General features: G+C 43.5%; 1 protein-coding gene across 1 annotated transcript in view; it reads left to right on the top strand.

Moving 5' to 3' along the window:
- Positions 1-463: 463 nt before the first annotated feature.
- The window catches only part of tmprss13a (transmembrane serine protease 13a), a 23,782-nt gene continuing 7,654 nt past the window's right edge, over positions 464-16,591 (top strand). The window contains exons 1-9 of the mRNA XM_042064006.1: positions 464-719; positions 6,792-6,963; positions 7,931-8,044; positions 9,327-9,497; positions 9,926-10,052; positions 10,453-10,551; positions 10,869-10,912; positions 11,312-11,474; positions 15,793-15,971. Coding sequence (XP_041919940.1) covers positions 702-719; positions 6,792-6,963; positions 7,931-8,044; positions 9,327-9,497; positions 9,926-10,052; positions 10,453-10,551; positions 10,869-10,912; positions 11,312-11,474; positions 15,793-15,971 — 1,087 coding nt within the window. The 5' untranslated portion in view covers positions 464-701. The remainder of the gene's footprint in view (positions 720-6,791; positions 6,964-7,930; positions 8,045-9,326; positions 9,498-9,925; positions 10,053-10,452; positions 10,552-10,868; positions 10,913-11,311; positions 11,475-15,792; positions 15,972-16,591) is intronic.

The raw sequence follows: 16,591 nt of genomic DNA, 5'->3' as shown, positions 1-16,591 counted from the left end.
CAATACAATTAAATCAAATTTAAACTGGTGAAATGGCCCCAAAGTTGCAGTGACTCAAGTAAAATCCAATGACACCCAAAGTAGTTATTACTAATAAAACTGGATCAATAAATCCTGGTTTGCTGACTTAAAGGAGAACTCAAACTCATTGTAGCACATTTTTTCAGACCGATCTCTGTTTCTGTTTTTGAGTACTGTCAATACAGAAAAAAAAGAAAAGGATAAAATTGGTGCTACCTACTACCTAGCTCGAGTTGCTGCAATCAACAGCTAAAGAAACCAGCCTGAGTCCCTTTGTCTGATCAGAACACAGGCCAAGCTAGTGCCTCAGACGTGAACATATTCAGAATTCACTGACTGCTGCTATTGCCAAACTGGTTCAACTGGTTTGGAACAGAAACACCAGCTGCCAATCCTCTGCCGAGAATAAGAAGGAGGGAGAGGAAGACACAGGACTGAAAGGAAGAAGAAAAAAGAAAGAGAGAGAGAGAGAAGAAAAGGTGCTTGTTCTAAAGTGTTAGGGTCAAGGATAGACGCCGAGCGGAGCACATCGGTGGTGTTGAATAGAGAGGGGTCAGTTTACTGAGTCGCTCCAGGGCAGAAGAAGGAGTGAGGTGAAGGACCCTCCCACACATCTCACCCAGCTCTCAGCTCATCTCTACCTCTCCCCTGCCCCCTCGACACTCTCCCCCTGGACTCCGATGGCAAAGCATGATCCGGTAAGCATGGCTGCCTACACCTCACTGGTTCAAATAGGCCACAGCTGAAATCTAGCCATAAGTTTGATTGCCGAGCACCTGTTTGTCCTTTATGGCAGGACAGAGCTTTGGGAGACGATTGCTCACATCTAACCATGACTGTGCTTGGGCGTCAGGACAGAGCTTTGGGAGACGATTGCTTTACGACATAGCTTTAGGAGACGATTGCTGACATCTAAACATGACATATACTGTGTATTTGCTAAATGTTTGTGTGTGTGTGCCGCTAAACAGGCCGGACCATGGTGAGGGACATGGGGCTCTCAGATACTAAAACTTTGCCTTGAGTAAGATGTGTTCACATGTGGAAGACACCAACATGTTCCCTTCAGCTAGGTGGTGTGTAGGAGCATATACAGCATATACGAGACCTTTTTGGATGCTCGTCCACAGAAATAGGCCAACATCAGCCAGCCAGAGACATCTTTTGTAAGCCAAACTTTTAGTGTTTGGAAATCAGATTTGGTGATTGCTTAGGCAAACGTTAGTGTTTGGAAATTGGTGACCCATTCTATCCTGCCGGGGGTTGCAAGACAGATGTGACCTGTTGAATGGGTTGAAACTGGGGTTTTAACATCTCTAAGGACTCCCTGTGATGTTAATAGTCCCAGTGATCTGCATCAGTTTTGATGAGAAGTCGAAACTCCCTCAGAGACCTGACCCAGTTGATTGATAAGACACACACTATAGAAACAACGGTACCTACAACCTAAATACTAATGTACTTGTTAAGCTGCATATGTCTGTAAATGATATACGAAACATGTTCTAAGGTGATGTTCCGTATATAATTTACAGTTCCATTTGCATGTATTAATTCAGCTTACACTTTTATCGAGCAAATGGACTGATGTTTAATCTCCAGGAGTAACACTAAACACAATATAAAGTAAATACTACATTTCCATTCAATTCAAGATAACCAGAGGGTGACGGTGGAAAAGTTTAAGATACAGTCAGGGAAGTATTTGCAAAGACACCGATCTAGGACACCTGATCTATTTAAATGCTGATGTATTGTATGTGAATAATGTTGAAGGGACCAGTTTGGGTGTTACAAGATGCATGGGAATTTAAGCAAACCTGTTTGTCTGCTTGTGCAGGATGAAGGTGAGGGGTCTGTTTACTCAGGAGTCTATAGTGTGAGCGAAACCTGACTACTGTAGGCATGGAACACATCTCATGAAACATTGTCTTCTTGGTTGTCTCCTATAACAGTATAGGATGAGACAAACTTTGTTGAATTGGATGGTTGTCATTTTATACTAAAATATAAACACTCATACAGACACACACGTGCGCACACACACACGCTCGTTTCTTCATTTTATCTTCTGTAAATTGCTTTTATTTGATTACATTTTAGGCGCACTGCTTATTATAACGAGAAAATAAAACTTCTCTTTTAAGTGATAACAGATTAATAAAGTAGTAAACGTAATTAGGGAAAACCCACACAAGGAAATGACTGTGGCTATGAATGCATTTTCATATTGCAGTCTCAACCATTGCTGAGGTCTTCAGCAGGTCAGAGGTCTTGATCCATCATATCACAATAACCTCCGACTGGGAGAGTGGTGATGGCAAAGCATGGTAGCTTCGGCTGAGTTTGAGCGAGTTTTCCATGATCCTCCAAAAATCCGCCTGCTGACCATTGTCAGGATTGGACGCTGGATTTTTCGGACACCTGAGGGAGATGGGGCCAATGAGATTAAGCCAGTAAGCAGCCTTTAATCCCCTTGGCAGGTGTCTTCTGTCTGGAGACAAGGCTGGGCTAGGCAGGGCTGGGTCCTTTGTGATAAACCTCCAAACAATGATGGATGGGAATCTGTTGAACAGGTCAGACCACGCTGGTGTCGTCTCCTTCACACACACACACACACACACATACTTCACACCAGAGCGTAGCACAGATAGCATAGCACCTATATGAGCACAGACCCAGAAGATATTCACTGTTAAAAACTGCAGTGTGTGTGTGTTTGTATAGGTGTTTATGTGTATGTGCATGTGCATCCATCCAAGTGTGTTTGTGTGTGTATGTGTGTAATTGCATTGGTTGTGGAGATTTAAATTCTGATTATTCATTCATCTCACACAATGAGAATAGATGCTTGGCTGAGCCTCGTTTCACATGGGGAGTTGCCAGTAGCATTCCAATAGCTTACAACTTGATAATGGATATTCTAAGGAGGATTTGCACTTGGAATAAAAGACTGCTGGTCATCCCACAGTGTGGGTCACCTGAGCAGGGGTTGAAATTAAAATTTGAAAAAGTCTATATTTACCAGCCACTCACAGATTTTTGTTAAAATTTATTTAATAGCCACTCAATTGAAAATCATAACTTTGTGTCTGAAATATACCTGCCACATTCATATTTTACCAGCCATTGTCTTGTGGCTGGTGATAATATCGACCCCTGCACCTGAGGAATGTAATCCTTTTAAAAGTATGTTTAAGTAGCTGGCAGATTTGATGGGGGAATTGGGAAAAGGATGGAAGATTCACTAACACTCACCAGCTGTGAGGACTTGGCACGAAAACAAACTGCCTCTCAGCTATGCACACTGTTTCCATTCTGCAATTATACAGTATGTGGCACAACACTGAGAATATATGTGAAATCTTGATTATTTCAGGACAAAACTATACATGTTTGCATTACTTTAGATCAGTGTTTCTCAAAGCTATCCCAAGTGGTCCGCGAGCAGACGTAGGTAAAAAAGGTAACGAGGTAAAAAATAATATAGATGAGTTGTTTGCAATATTGAACCAACTTGTATGTAAATCCAAACAATTCTGCAACACTGCAAGATATGCCAACTTAAATCATATGAATCCTCTGACACAATAAGCAAGGTGCAAAGACAATTAGCAAGCTGGTTAAGTGGTCCTTGGTCTGAAAAAGTTTGAGAAACACTGCTTTAGATGCTTATAACACTTTAAGTTACTACATTATTTCATGAGAATGGGTTGTCTGTGCAACCAGGAAGAAAGCTGCACATTCCAGTAACACTCTGTAAAAGTTGTTTGTTTTTCTATTCTGGGTCATGAAAATATTATCAGTAAGCCTTTGAAAGGTTACTCTTAAAAAAGAAACCATTGTCATGCTGGCCAGACAAAACAGGTATTAACCTAATAAGGAAACCTACAGTGCAGGTTTGAAACACTTCCTGATGTGTCATGACAATGGTATTGCACTTGACATTAATTAAGATGCTAAGATAAGTTAAACAAATGCATTGCAAATGAACCACTAGAGCAGTGTGACAGTTAATGGTAATCAGTCTCTAATGGAGGTTAGTATCTGGTTAGTATTGCAGCAATAGAGTCGAAGATGCATCAGCCCCAGGTTGGGCGCAGAATCCGCAGATCAGACTCCGTGATCATCTAAGATTTGACTGGTTTTACAGACACAGACACGCACAGGCAGTCAGATTTGTTGGCCAGATCTGCCATAGCGTCCGTTTCGCTCTGGACTACATCTCACTGACAACCACTCCATAGGGAAATATGTGCTTTATCTGTTTTCACAAAGTATATCTGGAAAGCTAATCCAAGGACAACCTGTGCCAAATGTGTCCTACAAATGTATCTTAATTATTATGCTTATTTTAAAATATTTTTTATTGACTCTCTTTTTTAAAAAAAAAAAAGACTTCTTTTATTGACAGAAGACAGCTGCCTGCTGCCTCCTTGCCTAAATAGAGAGCTGTCTCACTAGACATGACTTTGGATTGAATGCATCTTTTAAGAATGAGCGTAGCCAGTGTTTCCCATATAATTTAATTCTATTTGTGGTGGTAAGTGACATGGTTATGATGCTAACAGATTTAGTCATGATTTAGCCAGTCGTCTTCTATGCCAACAACAATCCTTGCAGGATTTTTAATGTTTTCTTTAAACATGCATGCAGGTTTGTTGAGGGACAGAGACTCAAGGAGAGGCTGTACAAAGGTGCACATAGGTCTACAATGAAAGGATTTCATTCAATTTAATACAACATGGAAAATCATTGTGTGATGGTGTTGATATTGTGGTGGGCCGCCACAAAAAATTCAATGTATGGGAAACACTGGCGTAGCACTCTAGAATCTTTGGTTAACACTACGGTATGACGTTAGCCAAAACCGGACGATAAACTAAACTAACTTATGGAAGGTAGTAGGCTAACAGTAGAAATTAGTTTAACGGGAGGCACATATATCAGACCAGACGCTATTAATGGTTACAACAATGGTATAATCAGATAGTAAAGCATTCATTTTCGCTACAAATCCACAAATCTGAGCAAAATAATGTCACACAAACATTTCAACAGATTCAGCAGCCATTATCAATGTCATCCGCCATCTTTATCTACTTTTCACAGCTGTTTAAGATGTTGCCGCAAAGGATTATGGGTAGTACAGAGCATGCAGTGAGCCGCCTGAGTGATGCTACCTTCAAAAAAGACAGTTATTCTGTAATTCTAAGATATCTTAGAGGGCAGCAAAAATGTTTTTTTTTTTTTTTTTTTTTTTCGGTTTTGACCCGCACTTGCAAGCAATTTTTACTGTTATGAACAGAGCCATAGTCTTGTTTTCTTTTGTTTTGTTTGTTTGTTTTGTTTGGTCTTAAAGTACAGTAGGCCTACTTTCGTCAACTGCCATTATTCTTAAAAGTGTTATATAAATAATTTGACATTGACATTGACATTGAGTCTGGTTCTGGGTAGCCTATCACTTACACACTCACAGGTAATGTGGGTCAGATCTGGGACGGGTGTGACCTGCTGTTGAGTTTGTTTCTGTGTTCGACTTGGCCAGCCCTGTATGGGCGAACTCCGCTGGGTGACACTTGTGAATTGGCTAACGTGACTTAGACAAAGGGGGTGGGAACGCTAACCAAGTGGGCCTGTTGATATCACAGTGGGCCGTTGCCAGGAAACCCAGCACGCATTGTGAGTTCAGGTTCACGTTTCTGAGAGAGCCGTCTGTCTTGTTGCCATGACAAAAGCGTCGGTGTCACTGCCATACTGTTTCACTGGCGAGAGACGGGCTTCAAGGTGCTGTCACTGTTGCCCCAGTTCACCTCCACACTGAATAGCCTTTGTTGAGCATTCAAAGGAGATGGGACATCTTCCAGGGAATCCTTGCCTGTAGGTCTTAGTAAGAGGGCACCGGGAGAATATAACATTTTTATAAGGCGATACACCTGACATTTGTCACCTGTGGGGTTCAATATCTTTTTAATGATGGGGCAGTGATGTAGAGGTAGATGAGCCCAAATGACCTCATCCACTGGACAAAAGGTGTTGAAGTTGAAACTTTGTTTTTGACAAGAAGGGACAGGCCTCCTTTATTGGATATGACCTTCGGCCCAAGTAGGGGAAGCAACGGTATTGAAATCAGGTCCGTCCGTCTATTTGTCTATCTGTGTGTCCTCTCCTCAAAAGTACTGGTCCAATGCATTCATATTTATACACAAGACAGAGGGTCAACGTGTCTCGGTCTTCCAACATGATCATGGCTCAGAATGTAGATGCTGTAATTTAGCACCAGATCATGACTAGGAAATATTTTAAACCACCATGACTTTAAATAATGAGTGCCTCCTTTGGGAAAAGATGCACTGTTTTTCAAATGTTTTATCCGGCGTTCTCTCTGAGAAACACACACTTGAATGAACTATTGAACTGCTGTGCTGGCCAGAGGAGTCGCCATGGTAACATATATATGAAGAAACATCCCTGTGAGTCTCCTCAGGCTTAGTGGAATGATAATGAAGCTGTATGAAAGCAAATATTGAGGCCAGCAGCTGACAACAGTCCAGTCCAATGAAGTTAGCACTAATTAGTACAAATTATAATGTTTTTTTTTTATTATTTACCAAGGGCTTTCTTTTGTGTCAAAAGCAAAGGTTCAACATCAAAGATCTCCTTGAGATCTTTTCGTCATTTTAACTCACTGTACCTTTTGATTCATTGTTTGTTTATTTGTTATTGTTTGCTGGCTTATTTACCATTTGACCCCCCCCCCCCCCCCCCAGAACGACCTCCCCCCACCGTACTACTCTGTATCGCTCCACACTCAGCCTCCCCTCAGGCCCTATGAGGAGGTCGTCTATGGCAACCGGTTCGGAGTGCCCACATACCAACATCCACACTACGTCCCCCAGCATCCCCCTGTGATTGCCACGGCTGTGACACAGCCCAGCCTCCGTAAGTTGTTCCTTTTTTCACTCTCAGTCTTTCTTAGCTATCAGTTTTTATTCACTTTCCATTTATTATTAGTGCTTGCTGGAGCGAAAGGGGAAGAAGAGCAAGAATCAGAAACAAGTACTGTACATAAAGACGTGGTTAGCATATTACACAAGGTTTATTATAAGAACGAAAAATGAAGACACACTTCCCTCTTCGTCTTGATACTCTTTCTCTCCCTCAGCTCTCTCTGTTCACCCTCCTGCTGTAGTAGTTCAGAGAGACACACACACACGGCAGCCGTGGCCTACTGGTCACACACACACACACACACGGGGCAGCCGTGGCCTACTGGTCACACACACACACACACACACACACACACACACACACACACACACACACACACACACACACACACACACACACACACACACACACACACACACACACACACACACACACACACACACACACACACACACACACACACACACACACACACACACACACGGGGCAGCCGTGGCCTACTGGTTAGCGCTTCGGACTTGTAACCGGAGGGTTGCCGGTTCGAACCCTGACCAGTAGGCACGGCTGAAGAGCCCTTGAGCAAGGCACCTAACCCCTCACTGCTCCCCGAGCGCCGCTGTTGTTGCAGGAAGCTCACTACGCCGGGATTAGTGTGTGCTTCATCTCACTGTGTGCTGAGTGTGATTCACTAATTCACGGATTGGGATAAATGCAGAGACCAAATTTCACGGGATCAAAAGAGAATATATACTTATATACTTATACTTACACACACACACAGACACACACACACACACACAGCTACACGGATACACACACTCACACATACACACACGGACACACACACACACACACACACATGGACACAGCTACACGTACGCACAGATACATACACACACACACACAAATCCTACCACTTGCTTTCTATAATTGTGTGCTGTGTTTCTTACCTCTCTAGCGCCCTCCAAGGGTAAAGAGAAGCGGTGCTGTGGCAGGAATGCCCAGTGTTTTGGAGGCTCTGGAGGGACCGTGCTCCTGCTGGTGCTGCTCGGTGTCGCCATCTGGCTGGGGGGTAAGTCTGGTCTCCACACACGCGCACACACACACACACACACACACACACACACACACACACACACACACACACCATGTATGTCATAACCCTAGTGACCGCTCTGACCCCTTCTCGAGTCCCTGAGAAGGCACATGGGCTCGAGACTTCATTTAAAGGAAGATTCCGGTATTTAGCACTTTTTCTGGTTTGTTTTAGATCATAGGTTCTCAAAGTGCTGCCCGGGGGCCAATGGCGGCCCGCGGAAACATTTCTGGAGGCCCGCGATAACATCTGATAACATCTGTAAAACTGTTAAAACTGTACAACTGTACTATGTGCTTTGAAAAGAATCTCTGTTTAGTGGTGTTTCGTGGCCGTCAGGTTTTCCTGTGGTGCTTTGGTAGCTGGAATTGGCCCTGAATAAGGTCTATGCTGATAAGAAGCAAGGCACACCGAGACTCTAAATAAGTTTGTACTTGAAATGGACTGTAATCAGAACTGTTATATCCCAAATTTGTCTGTTGAGGGTAGAGAACCCCAGGGATTGTGTGTGCATTGCAATTTTTCTTAAGATTTTCACAAGTTTTGCCAGGTTTAGCCTCAGTTATGAATTAAAATGTGTTTAATGCAATACATATAAACTGTAGAGATGCAACCTGGTCATTAAAATGATTACAAATGGGATTTTTTCACAGTTTTTTTCTTTCTTTCCCCCCCCCCCCCCCCCGCCCATTTGGCGGCTCTCAGTTCAATGTTGCAATGTTGGGTTCCTGAATTGGCCATCACCAATCAAAACTTTGAGAACCCCTGTTTTAGATGAACTAGAGTGGTGGACACCGAAATTTTGACGATTGGTCCTGTCTCAGAGTGGCTGCAAACAGGCATACTGTAGGCTACTCAAACATGTCCTAAAACAACCCTTAACGTTCGTTTTCGAAACTGTGCAACTCACCGAGTGGTTAGTGGTGTTCCCAAAACAAACCAGAAAAGGGACTCAAAGTGCTAAATACCGGAATTTTCCTTTAAGTAGAAGATGCAACAGGGGGATTCTTCTCTCGTCCTATAAGGAGATGCAACACATGGGTTGACTGTGTTTTATGTAATATACTGAAACTCTGAACATTACTTATTATTTCATGTTTGGTCATTTTGCATTTTAAACCTTCTCTCGCTTTCATCTTGATGCTTCAAAACGCCATTTCTGTGTCTGTTTCATAATATTTCTGCCTCTCTCTCTCTCCCCCTCCCTCTCTTGCTTGCCTCCTCTCCCTCCCTCTCTCTCTCTCTCCCTCCATCTCAGTGCACTACGGCACGCGACTGGCGACCGCGGCCATCATCGAGGGCCAAAGTGGCAGTAAGGGCAGCTCGGAGCCCCCCGAGAGCATGACCACACCCGACACCTGCCCCAACACAACCGTCCTGTGTGACGCACAACGCGACTGCCTGCAGGGTAGTGACGAGACCAACTGTGGTGAGAGGGCCCAGCTCAGCCAAACACACGCACACACACACACACACACACACACACACACACACACACACACATACACGCACACACACACACACATGAACACACATGAACACACACACACACACACACACACACACACAGAAACACACTGACACAGTTGCACAAAATACCACAGACACACACACATATAAAATACCTGCACATAATTAAACACCTACCACACAGACAAACACACACACACACATGCACATTCACTGTGACACACACACACACACATACACACACACACAGACACACAATCACTTACTCACATACTCATAATACTGTGACTGTAATTTTATCACATTTTTGAAAAATAATTCATCTTATTTCATCTCTCACTTCTTTTTCCCTCCCTCCATTTCTCCCTCCTCTGTCCCCCTGCTCAGTGCGGTTTGCGTCAGATGGTAGTTTGCAGGTGAGGACGGCTCAGGACGGCCGCTTCCTCTCCGTGTGTTACCAGGACTGGGATGCCAGCTTCGCTGACCAGACGTGTGCCCAGCTGGGCTTCAGGCAGTGAGGACCCCTAATAGCAATCTAATATACGCATGTCTGTCTATTTGTCTGCCTGTTTCTCTGTGCTCCACAAACATATACATTTGCTGAAAAAAGAATATGTCTTGCGCTTACATTGCTGCTACCAAAATAAATAATAAATAATAAGAAAAAAATAAAATAATAACGCATAATTCTATAGTAACATGAGTAAAAATGCAGCAATTTAGTTCCCCCACTGCTAGCAATGCATGTTGCTAAATCACTAATTTCTGTTGCCTATTTATACACGGGTTTTCCACATTCATTTCACTCCTATGTGTGTTACATGGTGTATCTAATTGCATTGTGGGAAATGACCCTGGTAGATAGTGGTCTGTTAGCTGCATGTCTGAAGTGTCTCTGTCCACGTCAATGGCAGGTCTTACCAGCTCAATGCACTGGGCGGACAGCAGTCCATGGGTGTGTCTCTGACGGACAAAGACTCCTCACGTCCCCTCCATGGCCAAGTCAACGTCAGGTAAAGACAGAACACCACTCTAACACTGTTTCAAATAGTGCTAAAGAAATAGAAAAGCGCTATATAAATGTAGCCTAACCTGTTGTTGCTATTATAGTGCTACAAACAGTGCTTCAAGTGGCATTATAAACAATAGGTTTTATAATGGATTTGTCTCAGGTTTAGCATGGATCTATGTCAGATCATTGCCAAATTAAAACCTATTCCAGAGTAGCCTAACTACTGAAAGTATTATCTTGTGTTATCTGGCTAATGGTGCTCATGCAGCTATATGAAGCTAGCATGTAAAAGCCCTGATTTATTCCTCTGTTCCTCAGCTCTACCTGCCCCAATTTGCAGACTGTTTCCCTCCAGTGTGTGCGTAAGTACTCATTATTTTTAGGTACTTTTGATATACAGCATAATTATGCCATGTTTACTTCATGTTACGCATGGCTACCTGTGACAGAGACTGCTATTGATTTGCATTTCCATGCACAAATACACAAGAACTGAGCTCATACAGTACAATACAACTGAGGTCATTATACAATATGCAATACAATACAACTAAGTCATATCAGTAATTGGGAAAACAATAACTACTATATATAGAACAATGACTGTTGATTAACAATCTACTTAATCTTGGTGCAGATATTTAGTAACATTTCTCAATTCAGCAGAGAGCTTCAAGCAACAGACACATATAGTATTATCCTTATGGCTTTATTTCCAATACAGTGTTACACAAGACTTATTGCCCTCTACTCTCTTCTAGAATGTGGCCAGCAGCAGTTGACCTCCAGGATTATAGGGGGCAGTGTTGCCAAAGAGGGCCAGTGGCCATGGCAGGTCAGCCTCCACTTCAAGGGCACCCATGTGTGCGGGGGAACCCTGATCTCTCCAGACTTTGTGGTGACGGCAGCCCACTGCTTCCCCAGGTTAGTGCTGAAGACTCAGTCCAATACAACCAATAGCAGGCAGCTTAGAGGCACAGGTTCAGTCCATAGTCAGGAGCTCACCTCGGTTCTCTTTCACAGCCAGTCAGGAGCGACAATGCATTCAGGAAGTATTTAGTGTTGTATTGCTTTTTCTTACACCAAAGGGTATATAGCCTGCTCTTTGCTTTCGCTATTATTTTCTCACTCATCAATCTACTCTCATTTCCCCATAATGGCAAAGCGAAAATAGGACTTTTGGAGAAGTAAGAATGCATTTTGTCAGAATGTGAAAAAAAGGGGGGAAGAAAGGCTCTGAATGCACTCCAAATGCAGTGTGTAGCACTGTACGTAATGTATGTAAAGCAGACCCACATCTTGAGGACAATACAACATATGTCATCTTCCTGATGCTTTGTTCAGTGTAATCCTGTGAAGAGAAAATGTATCTCTCTCAACTGAAAGTGTAACACTAGCTAATATAAGCCATAGGCAGGGGCCTATTCCCTGGCCACAAACTACTAATACATCAACAGACTCCTTAAAGCTACTCAGCACTTGACAGATACTTTTATCCCAACTATTGTTTATTACCAGTGTATGTATGCATGTGTATGTGCTCAGTTGGAAGACTATCACAGCCCTGACCTTGGTAGTGTGTTAATTGCTTTTTAAAAAAGCCATTTTCCTTCATCAGTCCTTGAGCTTTTTTAAAACGTTGCCATAGTGATGGTTCACAAACAATCACTAAAATGTAATTGTGTTCCCTTCCTACACAACTGTTTTGCATTGATAGAGCATTGATATTCCTCCACCACAATGCACTCTCAGAAAAACAACCCAGAGATCAGCAGGGCCAACAGCAGACGGGCCCCATGTGTCTGCCCGTAATTGGCCCGTGTCTGGGCCGGATGTGGACCAGACCCCCCCACCCCCTCAGGCCCAGTTACGTGGCTCACTGTGCTCAGCAGGCCTTTGATTGGCTGAGAGCGCTGTGATAATAATCGCTGCCACAAATAAATATCCTAAGTGCTTGGAGATGGCCGCTGACGGGGGGTTGATGATAACCAGCACGGCCGCTGGCTACTGATGTCAAACTGGTCCCAGTGAGAGAGAGCCGAGAGCATGCCATGCAGTCTTACATTTCAGCCTTTGACAAGGCCAGCTGCTTTCCCTGTTGTACTGCGCCAATCAGTGAATGGACTTTATGGCCCTGATCAACTCGTTTGAACTCGAACTGGTTCGCAGCCCACATACTCACAAAGCTGGCAAAGAGGTTGATTTGATCCTCACTCGGAACTGCACCACAGACACCCTCATGGTGACGCCTCTCCATCTTTCCGACCACTTCTTCATCCGGTTCAACGTCAGCCTGACAGAACAGCCTCCGGCTCCTCAGCCGATGGTCACGTTCTGCTGCAACATCCACAACCTGTCTCCAACCTACTTCTCCTCTGTGCTCGTCTCCGGACTACCTCCTCTCTGGAGGGTAATGATGCCACAGACTCGCTCTGCTCCGCACTGAGCTCATGTCTGGACGAACTGTGCCCTTTTACTACAAGACCAGCTCAATCCAAACCCTCTCACCCATGGCTAAATGATACCCTCCGATCGCAGTGCGCCAAACTCAGAGCCGCGGAAAGAAAATGGCACAAATCTAAACTAACTGATGACCTCAAAAACTACCAGACACTCCTATCCTCCTTTTCAGCCAGCATTGCTGCTGCTAAGATAGCGTTCTACAATGGGGCATTTCCGCAGAAAATTGACTTTTTGTCACATCCATAACGCCAGTGAAATGACTTGGCATTTGTATGATGTGAATGATAACATTCATTTTTTGTGCATTTTTTCTCATTTACATTCTTCAGCCAAAAATAGCAAATGCTCAAATGTCATGCAATCATTCACATCATACCATACCATCACATTTTATTGGCGTTTTGGATGTTACAAAAAATTTGATTTTCCATGGAATTGCCCAATGACAAAATCAACAGTATCACAGACACAGAAACTTTTCTCAACCTTCAAATCGCTACTCAACCCTCAGCTGCCTCTTCCTCCGTCCAGCCTTAATGCCGATACCCTTGCCTCATTTTACACAATCAAAGTCTTGGCAATCAGCAGTCAATTCTCTACATGTCCACAGGATCCGACAGAATCAGATATTGCACTCCTACAACCTCTGGCGGTTGCTGGCACATCTTTTTCTGCATACGCGCCTCTCTCCGAGAGTGAGGTATCCAGACTCCTGACATGAAGCCGTCCTACAACATGCTCATTGGACCCTATACCTACGAGCCTACTTCAGTCCATCAGCCCGACCATCACACCAGGTATCACACATGCGAATAATTCTTTCGTAACCTCTGGCACGTTTCCAACAGCATTCAAAATGGCCTGGGTAACACCGTTTCTTAAGAAAACTTCTCTCAACAAGTTGAGAACTACCGTCCTGTCTCACTCCTACCTTTCATATCTAAAGGTATCGAGCAAATAGTCTCCAAACAGGTCTCTGAATTCCTTTCACAAAACAATCTTCTTGATCCAAACCAATCTGGGTGCAAGAGTTGTCAATCGAAACAGCTCTGCAGGGGTTATATGGTTTTAGTCTGTTTAATGTACTGTTTTTTAAGGAACTGTGTGGGGTAAACAGACCAAGCCTGGGTGCCATTCCGAACTTAGTCCCGCCCCACGGGAAGTTCGGTCTGGCATTGCTCCATTGTGGGGCAAGTATGCTCGCCCTAAATCAGGCGGACCAATCAAATCAGGCTTTACGATGATGAGACAGGTGAGCAACAGCGCTTGGTCTATCACATCATCTGAGCACGCTTAGATTAGGCTTATATTTGAAACAAAAACGCTGTGGCTAGAAGGATACATGGCTTTTAAGACCCCATATGGAAAATTCATATTATTTAATGAGTTTGTATCACTGAAAACGATTATTTCTGAAAACTTTGGCCAAAGTTGAGATGTGCGAAAACTGGTGGTTTCACTTTCATCAAGGGAAAACAGCGCTGTTGCATTGCGACATGTTCCCTCGTTCGTTTGAAATCTCTGATTGACCACCTGTTCGAGGGATTTGCGACAGCCTTTCCCAGCTGTTTAACATGTTTGTAGCATATCACTGTTCAACAGAATTATTTTAAAAACGGAGGGGATATAGGAGCAGAAGGATGGTTCGTGTGTTTTCTTCCTACACCTCACGGTAAGCTATTTTGTTGCTCTGATTGGTTAGGTCTATCCAATTGAGTGCAGAGGCATTCCCCCCCTGTATCGGTTGAAGCACGCCCCATAATTACGTCCCAATGGAGCAGTATCAGACTCATATTCTGACTAGAATTTGAGTATGACAACGTCAGGCTATCTGTTAATGGCTTTTTAATGGCTTCTTCCTGGAAGTTTTGCCTCGTCATTGTTGCCACAGTATTTGAGTATGAGCCGGGCTCTGTTAATGGCTTCTTCCTGGAAGTTTTGCCTCGTCATTGTTGCCACAGTATTTGAGTATAAGCTGGGCTCTGTTAATGGCTTCTTCCTGGAAGTTTTGCCTCGTCATTGTTGCCACAGTATTTGAGTATGAGCTGGGCTCTGTTAATGGCTTCTTCCTGGAAGTTTTGCCTCGTCATTGTTGCCACAGTATTTGAGTATGAGCTGGGCTCTGTTAATGGCTTCTTCCTGGAAGTTTTGCCTCGTCATTGTTGCCACAGTATTTGAGTATGAGCTGGGCTCTGTTAATGGCTTCTTCCTGGAAGTTTTGCCTCGTCATTGTTGCCACAGTATTTGAGTATGAGCTGGGCTCTGTTAATGGTTTCTTCCTGGAAGTTTTGCCTCGTCATTGTGGCCACAATATGGGAGGCTACCTATGTTCCCCAGGTCCTATGTTCCCCGGGTCCTATGTTCCCCACTTTGTATGGGACCGGGGAACATAGGACCCCTTTTTTCAAAAAAACTAACCCCTAGTGGGGAACATAGGATCCCCTCAATCAACAACCTCAATATTTGCTGTAGTAGGGCGCTCATGCTCGGGGCTCTGTAAAGCTGATGATACTGACCAATGTTCCTGATGCTGAGTATTTTTGCTTGGGCACAGTCCCATTGATATTGGGCACCATTGTTTTTTTCTGTGGAATTTTAGTCATGATGAGAAGGTCAATTGTCATGATCACCCAACCAGAACATGTGGAACCGGTTATGTGGTTGCCCAGCAACATTGTTCAAAATGTTGCCTCATGTGTCATCACCAATTTCAATTGTTATTAGCATGATATAAATAGTATATAATATAATTGATGAATTGTGCTGTTCTCTTCTTTAGTTCCAACCCATCTTACACGGAAGCTGTGAACTGGCGTGTGTACGGAGGGGTGGTGTCCCAGACAAAACTACCTGCACCCTTCCTGGTGAAGAAGATCATTGCCCACGAAAGCTACAGCCAGCTAACTAATGACTACGACATTGCGCTGCTCAAACTGACAGCACCTGTGGATTTCAACAGTGAGTCTACTCTATGCTACACATGTACACAGCTATTAGCTAGCATACTAAACCTAGCTTACCAACCAACTCAAGTACACAGCACAAGACGTTGTGTGGCATATTGTATTAGATAAGTTCTGATCAACGACAGACCAACATGACTTTGTGACTGAGGCTACATGCATAGAGAAATCTAGTCAATAGTCAATAATTTACTCCAGTAATTCATAAAAACATCCATTTAGTGTCAGTAGTAGGCTATAGCATCCATACATCTCATTTATCTATACACACTGTTTGTGACAGAGGTCACCATAATGCTATAACATTGGTTTGGTGTGTCATCTTGTAAAAAAGAAATGATGCCAGCAATATGCAATATATTGAATAATCTAGTCTTTTGCTGCATAGGCTATTCCGTTTCACCTATGTGTGAGCACTTCTACTCTAATACCATACTAGAGCAGTGGAAATAGGCCTACTATTGCAAACATTCAGCCCATCCAACAATGGACAAAATGGTGGGTAGCCCTATCATTTTACCAGCAGCTAAAAATGTGGTGCATAACTGAAAATCACACAAAATTGATGCTAGTTAGTGTGTCACAGAGTCCTACACACACACACACACACACACT

The sequence above is a fragment of the Alosa sapidissima genome, chromosome 15, assembly GCF_018492685.1.
Source record: "Alosa sapidissima isolate fAloSap1 chromosome 15, fAloSap1.pri, whole genome shotgun sequence".
NCBI lineage: Eukaryota > Metazoa > Chordata > Actinopteri > Clupeiformes > Clupeidae > Alosa > Alosa sapidissima.
The sequence above is the reverse complement of the archived record's forward strand: the minus strand, read 5'-3'. Positions and strand labels throughout refer to the sequence as shown.